The 8,839-nt window shown below is 45.0% G+C and overlaps 1 protein-coding gene across 3 annotated transcripts in view; it reads left to right on the top strand.

Annotated features, from left to right (window-relative positions):
- Nucleotides 1-247: 247 nt before the first annotated feature.
- The window catches only part of LAS1L (LAS1 like ribosome biogenesis factor), a 59,772-nt gene continuing 51,180 nt past the window's right edge, over nucleotides 248-8,839 (top strand). The window contains exons 1-5 of one of the 3 annotated variants that reach the window (XM_054996400.1): nucleotides 248-358; nucleotides 2,182-2,421; nucleotides 6,806-6,931; nucleotides 7,480-7,549; nucleotides 7,782-7,863. In XM_054996400.1, coding sequence (XP_054852375.1) covers nucleotides 2,231-2,421; nucleotides 6,806-6,931; nucleotides 7,480-7,549; nucleotides 7,782-7,863 — 469 coding nt within the window. In that variant the 5' untranslated portion in view covers nucleotides 248-358; nucleotides 2,182-2,230. Of the gene's footprint in view, nucleotides 503-2,181; nucleotides 2,422-6,805; nucleotides 6,932-7,479; nucleotides 7,550-7,781; nucleotides 7,864-8,839 lie in introns of all 3 variants that reach the window. The other 2 variants (XM_054996399.1, XM_054996401.1) reach the window with 2 other exon arrangements.

Raw genomic sequence — 8,839 nt, 5'->3', positions numbered from 1 at the left:
AATCAAACAGTCCCGAGCCCTAGAGAGAGGGGGGCACAGGCGCCCCCATCAGATATTCACCTGAAGTGAATATCGCCCGTAACGTTCGCTACCTCTATCTCCCCGAAAGGCCGCGTTGCCTAGCAACCGACTACTACTGCCAATCCAAATGTGTACGCCCCTCGTTTCCTCGACCGCTTCCGCTTCCGGGTTTGGAGGGACGCTTTGCCTCTTGTGGCGCAATCGGATGCTTCGTTTCTCTTTCCCCACGGCCGCCCTTCCTATGTCTCCTCTTCTGATTGGTGTTCATCCTGCCGCCTCTCCTCGCCAGATCTCGCTGATCCCTGCCGACCGACGGAATTTCTGGCGCCGAGGCGAGGTGGGCCGTGTGAGACTCTCCATCGAGGGCCTGAGGGTTCCAGCCGGGAGGAGTTGGAGGAACCGCCTCCGGCCTGGGGGGGGATCGTAGTTACTGGCTGGACTGCGTGTCCGTTGTGCACTTCTGGTCTTCAGTACTTGCAGAGTAAGGCGCGAGGGAGGGAAGCCCTCTTGGGTTGCCAGGCTCCAGGTGGGGCCTGCAGATCTCAGGGAATTACGAGATAGGTAGCCGGGTTAGTCTGTTTGTAGCAGTAGAAAAGAACAAGAGTCCAGTAGCACCGATAAGACTAACAACATTTGGGGTAGGGTATGAGCTTTCGTGAGTCACAGTATCCGAAGAAGTGAGTTGTGGCTCATGAAAGCTCATACCCTGCCACAGATTTTGTTAGTCTTATAGGTGCTATGTGTAAATTGGGCTGCCATGTTACGCACATTTACTTGTGAGACAACCCCTTTGAATACAATGCAGCTTGCATAGAAACGTAGAAAAATAGAGCAAGAAGTGACCCCAACTGTCATCTAGTTCAACCTCCTGCATAATGCAGGAAAATCACAGCTACCTCCCCCATTGGGGACCCCCCCCCCTTAGAGGAAGGTAAAAAACTTTCAGGATCCCTGGCCAATCTGGCCTGCAGGAAAATTCCTTCCTGACTCCAGAGTGGTAATCGGCATTACCCTGGGCATGTAAGTAAGGGCACAAGAGCCAAGTGATATACCTATTACTGGTATCTGAAGAAGTGAGTTGTGGCTTATGAAAGCTCATACCCTACTACTAATTTTGTCAGTCTTATAGGTGCTACTGGACTTTTGCTCTTTTCTACTGGAATTACAAATTAGTGCGAGCTGCTGTAGCAAAGTGGTGAAGTGGCCAGGTTGTGAATCACCCCTCTGCTGGTTCGATTCTCATGACAGAAAAAGACAGCAAAAATGGGACTGAAAGATAACAACCCTGCAAACTGTCCCTCACACTTATTTATTTATTTTATTTATTTATAATTCTCCTTCCAGGCACATGGGCTCAGGGTGGCTAACAAGAAATACAACATACATTAAAACCATAGGCAAATATCTCAAAAACAACACAAAATTTAAAAAGCTAAATACAATACAAAAACTTGTATCCTAAGCATGTTTTCATCTACTTCAGTGGTGATTAGCTCTTAAGAAAGCATACACACATACACACACGCGCGCGTGCGTGCGCATATGTGTAAGAAGTTAGTCCTAAGAATGCTGAGGTTTCTAGTGTGACTGGTGCAGCAGATCTTGTACTTGTATTTATTCAGAAGTAGCAGCATTTCTTCCTCATGTGGACTGACTTGCTTAGAGTTCCAACTTTACAGGCATCATCCTATCTGTAGTTACTTTGAGGGATTCTGCTGGGGCTTGTTCTCAAAACATTGTGCATGAGTTTATAACCCTAATGGTGCTGATCTGAGATAGAGAAGAGTGGAAAGTGGAACTCATTCTTGAGGGTGAGGGGGACACAAGAGCCTAAAATCTATGAGACTAGCAAGGTCTTTGGGAGACAGGAAATCCAAATACTCCCATGCTCTAAACAACATAGGACCCAATCCACTGAGAAGTGTGTTTCTTCGAACTGAATGGCAGATGTACCCTGTTGCTTAGCTCCCTCTCTGGGAAGAGGATGGATGGAGAACTGGAGAGGTGGACTTTTGAGACAGGCTAATATTAGGAATGGATTCATTACTTGGGCAAAAGTAAAGGTTCCAGGAGGTGCAGACGAAGACACACTGGCCCTTTGGGTGGGGGAAAAAAGGCTTGTTTAGAGTGCTTTGTTCATATATATTTTTTAAACTTTAGGTCTGGTAGAGTTGGACTCTGGAAGGCTGTGGAGCAGTCTAGAAGCAGCATGGCCAGTGGCCAAAATGGCACCACTCAGCACCAAGGGCAGGTGGCTGTGCTAGCTTCACGCAAGAGACCATGGAGCGTGGTGGCCTGGCAGAGCAAGGCCGAATGGGACCAAGTGATGGTGGGACTGTATTGTGGGGACTGCCAGATGCAACAGGATGCGCTGGACCGAGTGTCTGCTTGGAAGAGCAGGTGAGATGGCATGTGGACAGGAAGATTTGTGGGGAAGGTAAGGGGGTGTTAGAGGAGCAAGGTTGCAGTGGAACGCTGCTGGAGAGAAGGGGAGTCAGTCACCATCCTTTGTTTCCTTGGAGCAAAGAGATGGTGGGTATTTGAGATTACTGGAGTTGATAGCTCTAGTGATTGACCTTTTGAGGTTTTTCTTCAGAAAATCAACAAAATTCCTTGTTGTGTTGCTTCTGTGGTTGTTCAGTTGGACCTGGGATCAGTGGAATGCCAAGCTTGGTAGCTGGCTTTTCACTTTCATTTGAAGCTCTTGTTTTCTAAGGATGTTAGTCGTTTTCTTTCTCTTTCTCAGAACCTTATGTTTTGTATTGACAGTCCAATCTTGAACCCATACTTTCTTTTTAAGGGCTCTCCACTTTTTCCTTTGGCCCGCAGACTGCTGGATTATCCTTAGACAGAGCATTGGAGGCATTAGAACCTCTGCTGGCGCTTGACTGGGCTTGAAGATTATGCTCCACACTGTTTTCTGGTATTGCATCCCTCTGGCCTGTCCATTGTATTTTCATCAACTGACTGTTCCCAAATATCGGACAGCTTTTTTCTTTTCCTTCTGCTGTTTGGGCAGGTAGATTCCGAGGAGTTCCCTGCTCAGATACATAATGTGCATATGGATCTAGGACAATTGAAACTTTATCACATATTTTCTTTGACTGTGTGTTGGGTGCCGATTTTAGAGACCTGCAGATACAGCCAGTGATAGTTTCTGATTCTGTTGTTTCTGTCTTCCCTGTTAGCTGGTACTGATCATAGTGCTACTTCAGCTGTGGCTGAATTTCTTGCAGCAGTAGTTTCTATATGAGGACTGAAATAGAGGGTGTTATTTGTAAGACTGGTTCTATTGAAGATCACTGGGCCATTGGATTGTTAAATGGAGGAAATGGAGCAAGGAGATGCTGTCTAGACTCATGACCCATGTTCCTGCTTCCTTTGTTGTGCAGCCTGTTTTAGCAGAACATTTGCTTCTCTCTGTTCCAAGCCCTTGAACTTACTTTTGCTTCTTGATCCTAGTGGTTTAATGTGATCCACGGTGGTTAGCCATGTTAGTCTGAAGTCATAGAACAAAATGTAAGTGCGGTAGCACCATAAAGACCAACAAAATTTTCCAAGTTCATGAGTCAAAGTTCACTTTGTCAGTTATCAGATAACTGACCAAGTGATCTGTGAATCACAAATGCTGATACCCTGGAAAATGTGTTGGTCTTCATGGCGCCACTGGATGCAGATTTTGTTCTTGATACTAGTTACTCATATTGCCCCTGTCCTTGACATTTGGAATTCAAAATCATGGTCATCTTCCCATAACTCTTTCATTTCACAGTTCTGATTGCTGTCTGCTGCTACTGATGAACTGCATTGGCAATGCCAGAGGACTCCTGTGGGTGTGTGGGTTTATCAGAAGATAAACTTCTACCCAATGCTATAGCTTTTATTTTTAGTTCCTGCCCTTCCAGTGTGTTCAGATGATGCATTCTAAATCTGCAGTGTGCGGTAAGCACAGGGAAGGTAGCTGCTGAATAAATAATTCTAACCATCTGGAGTAAGGGAGGCAGAACAAGGTGGCATAGCCATAATGCAGTTCAAAGCTACTTTTCCTTCTTCTTCTTTGTATCTCATTTGACCCACGGAAATATTCCTCCTCTGTCTTGAATAGGTTAGACCCCCAAGGATGAGCCGAAAGGTACATCTTGCCAGAGGATATTTGGGGTTGGAGCAGTAGTGATGCAGTGTCATGCCCTCCAGTGCTCTGTTCTTTGCTACAGTAATTCCTGTTATTTTTGTGATAAAAGATAACAGTAATTCCTGTTATCTTTCACTGATGACACCTTGTCTGCTTGCCTTCTATAAAGCACAACTCTGGAGCTGCCCAGCAATTGAGGGCTGGCTACCATGAAATTTCCTGGCCTGTAGAGTCTTGTCTCTGGCTGGAAGCATTCATCACTGTTATTCGTACTTGCTTGTTTGTTTTAAACTGGTTGGCTGTCCTCCCTTCTAAGAATTTGGGAACAAAATGGGACCTGGCTTCAGATGGAAACCATTTCATACATGAACTGAATAGAATTCACCTGCAATGCAGTGTGTCTGCATTGCAGGTGAAGTCTGCTGTCGGTGGCGGACAAACTGTCTTTTATGGAGATGGTAGTTTCAAATAATTCCAAGCATATGGTGTAATATGGCCTGGAGATAGGTGTGGCTCAGTGGTAGAGCACCTGTTTGGCATGCAGAAGGTCCTAGGTTTAATCCATGGCATTTCAAGTTAAAAGTGTCAGGTAGTAGGTGATGCAGTAGATCTCCACCTGAGACCCTGGAGAGCTCCTGCCAGTCCGGGGAGACAATACTGACTTTGACGGACTAATGGTCTGATTCAATATAGAGCTTCACATGTGTTAACATATATTCTATTGCAGCAAAAAACTTCTCAGTCACTTCCCTGACTGATGTAACCAAGTGAATCAAGCTCTGAAACCTTCTTGCCAGTTTGGCACTCCTTCCTCCTCCCACACATCTTGTTCAGTCCCATCTAGGGGCAGTTGTCATCTGACTTCTAAGTAATGAGCTTGTGCTGTAGGCTGTTTACCTTTGGAACAGTAATTTTCAAATATCCCTTGAGGCCCCTTTGCCCATCCTCTAAGAAACCCTGAAGCATCTACCAGGGAACTCTGCAAAGGTTCCGTGACAGGCCAGTCAGTCTGACTTCTGTAGCTGGAGAGCAGATTTTAAAGGGATCGATCTGTAAGCATCTGAAGGACTGCTTAGTAATCCACGGAAGTCAACATGGTTTTGTCCCCAACAGATCTTGTCAGACCAACCTGGTTTCCTTCTTTGATCGAGTGACGAGCTTACTGGATCGTGGGAACTCTGTCGATGTGATTTACCTGGATTTCAGTAAAGCTTTTGATAAGGTCCCCCATGATATTCTAATGAGTAAACTGGAAGACTGCGGACTGGATTGTAGGACAGTTTGGTGGCTAGGGAACTGGTTAGAGGACTGCACCCAAATAGTGGTGGTCAATGGTGTTTCATCAGATTGGAGGGAGGTGTCAGTGGGGTAACACAGGGCTTGGTTTTGGGCCCGGTACTTTTCAATATTTTTATCAATGATCTGGATGAAGGAGTAAACGGGCTACTCATTAAATTTGCTGATGATACCCAATTGGGACGAGTGGCAAACACCCAAGAAGATAGAGTTAAAATTCAACAAGAACTGAATACTCTGGAGAAGTGGGCAGTTGTGAACAGGATGCAGTTCAACCTAAAGTGCACAGTATTACATGTGGGCCACAAAAATTGAAGCACAAATATAGGATGGGGGATACACTTCTGGGTAGTAGTGATCTTGGAGTAAGTAATCTAAATATGAGTGCATCAGTGTGATGCGGTGGCAAAAAGGGCAAACTCAGTCTTGGGTTGTATCAAAAGGGCCATAGCATCGAAATCGCAGGAGGTCATAGTCCCTCTCTATACTGCCTTGGTCAGGCTGCATCTGGAGTACTGTGTGCCGTTCTGGAGGCCTCACTTCAAAAAGGATGTGGACAAAATTGAGAGAATGCAGAATAGAGCGATGAGAATGATCAGGGGTCTGGAGACTGAGCCCTATGAGGAAAGGCTTGAAGGCCTTGGGAATGTTTAGTTTGGAGAAGAGGAGATGGAGGGAGGACATGATTGCTCTCTTTAAAATATTTGAAAGGCTGTCATTTGGAGGAGGGCAAGGAGCTGTTCCGGTTGGCAGCAGAGGATAGGACTTGAAGCAATGATCTTAAATTATATGCAAAAAGGTACCGGCTGGATATTAGGAAAAACTTTTTCATGGTCAGAGTAGTTCAAAGGTAGAATCAGCTACCTAGGGAGGTGGTGAGCTCCCCTTCATTGGCAGTTTTCAAGAAGAGGCTGGATGAATATTTGTCAGAGATGTTTTAGGCTCATCCTGCATTGAGCAGGGAGTTGTACTAGAAGGTCTGTATGGCCCCTTCCAACTCTGTGATTCTGTGATTGTTTCTGGGGCATGTCACAGTGCACAGTCCTCATTGGCTGCTGGTCAGGCCTCTTCGCCCATTCATCTCCCTGGATAAGCTGAGACCATGTCCCAGGATGCACTCCATACTCTCTACTGCATCTCTGTCCTGAAATTTGCTGTTGATGGGCAGCTGTCTTTCATGGATGCTTTTTGTCGTTGTTGATTTTCTCCTTAAGAAGCTCTTAATAATTCCCCAAGGAACCCAGGCTTGCTTAGAGCCTTGTTTGAAAAGTCTTGCTCTGGAAGGCAAATGCATGCCTTTGACCAGTGGAGGAAAATGGTCTTGATCTTGCCATTTTGGATTCTTTACAATTTTAGGTATGGGCACAGAATGCCTTTAGCTGTGGAATGCACTGCGGATCTGATTCGTTGTAAAATCCTGGATGCTTCTGGTGCTCTGAAATCCCATGAACTGGTCCTCACATATGGTCTGGCTCTTGTGAGGTGAGATGTGGTGTGGGGAAAGGGAGGAAAAGAGCATTCTGTGAGAATGGTTCCAAGTGGGCAGTGGAGCTTAGCTTTTCACAGAAAACTGCACTGCAGTCACTTCCACGTGGTGTCTTCCAAAGCTGAACTCTTAGAATTTCTTTCAGATTCAGAGTTAATGTAGTCCTAGATTAGCAAAATTTTCCTCTGACCTAAATTTCTGAATACATGAAGCCCAGGCTCTTTTAGTGAAGTGGGCTATACTATGCCTGTATGTGTTGGACTGCTGAAATGTTTGGAAGTCCTGGATACCTGGGACATTCTAGCAGCCTTGTCCTTTTTAGATTCCAATACACCTTGTAGACTCACCTCTGATTATGACATTCTTGAGCTGATGTCCTTCCACTTTCCTTCCTCTGGTTTTCTTTCAGTGTTTTTACACTACTTACTTACTGTAGGTGCCCCAAGAATAATGGAGCTCTTAGCTAAATTTTGATAACACACACAGAATATCTGAAATCTTGAATGGAGAGTGTGTGATGACCATCCTTTCATATTATTCACAGGTTTGTGAATCTGATCACAGAGCGGAAGCAGAAAACAATCATTGTGCCCCTGAGACGGCTAGCTACGGAGGTAAAGAGAGCTCCAGCATCTTAAAAATTACACAAATAGCATCTACCACAGTTAATACAAGTAGTATTTTTACCTTATGAGCCATCTTGAGCAGGTTTCTGGAAAGGCACCATATATACATTTTCTAAATAAATAATACATATTCAGTTGTGTTTAACTTTTGAGCTAATAAGGGCTGTGGGGTGGATATTTCTCTTCTGTGAAATTAATTTCCATTTGGTTCTTATCGAAGCTGGACATCCCAATTTGGATTGTGGACCTCCGCCATGATCTGACCCATGGGAACCTTCCCCAGCTTACTGCTTGCCGAAAAGGTACATTCGATTTATGTGTTTTGCCAGCATTTTCTGATTTTTTATCAAGGCTGGAGTTAGATAATTTCGTTTTGCTTTTTTAACTACTGGAGAAGGTCTGATAGAAACTGTATTGCCTGTGGTGTGCATTCTTATCTTAAATCCTTGATTTGCTTTAGCTGTTCAGATGCTTTTTGACCAAAAACTGGACAAGGCAGCAAGTGAATGTTCATTCTGAGAAATGGTGTCTCTTATCAAACCACCTTCAGCTCTCTCAAAAACAATTCATCCTCTCTAATGTTTCCTGTGGATTAACAGGCAGTTGTCTGTCTGCATGAAGTTCTTTGAGATTTCCACTAGGTGAAGGTGTGGCTTTAGGACCTGCTATATGCCTTTTCCGAAAGGGAGTCCAGATTCTCTGCACCTTGCTGCAGGGGGCCTGCAATATTTGAGGCAGAAGTGGGCTAAGTAACCGTTTGAAGGGGGCATCGGTGGAGGGGAGAAAAGAGGGAGTGGGTTGGCACGTGGGTGGGAGATACTCCTGTAGTTGCTTGACTGGGAGATGGCCAGTTCCCAAGAGGCATCTCGGGAAGGATAAACCACCCACAAACATCCCTCTGCACCCATTCTCCAAGTCTTCTTTTATGGCACTGAGCAAGCCAACTTCTTTGTATCCTTCTCTCTTTCTTTTTGAAGCTGTTTTTTTCCTTTAACTAATGCATGTTTGCCGTCAGTGGTTTTGTTGCTCACTTGAAACTGGGAGGGGGGGCATGTGTGTGTAGGAGGGGGTCCTTTTTAATTTATAAAGAAATAGTTTTCATCATGCTCAAGAGTGAACAGAAACTGCTGCCTTATATGCAGCTGGTCCCACTTCAGAACTGTCCTGAAACATGCGATTAGAAGGGCAGATCAGCATGTTATGGTCACAGCGATCCAAGTTTCCTGAGTATCCAGTTAGATTACTGCCTGCCGAACATAGAAAAGCTGATTCTGAATA

This window comes from Eublepharis macularius, chromosome 13 (genome assembly GCF_028583425.1).
Source record: "Eublepharis macularius isolate TG4126 chromosome 13, MPM_Emac_v1.0, whole genome shotgun sequence".
NCBI lineage: Eukaryota > Metazoa > Chordata > Lepidosauria > Squamata > Eublepharidae > Eublepharis > Eublepharis macularius.
The sequence above is the reverse complement of the archived record's forward strand: the minus strand, read 5'-3'. Positions and strand labels throughout refer to the sequence as shown.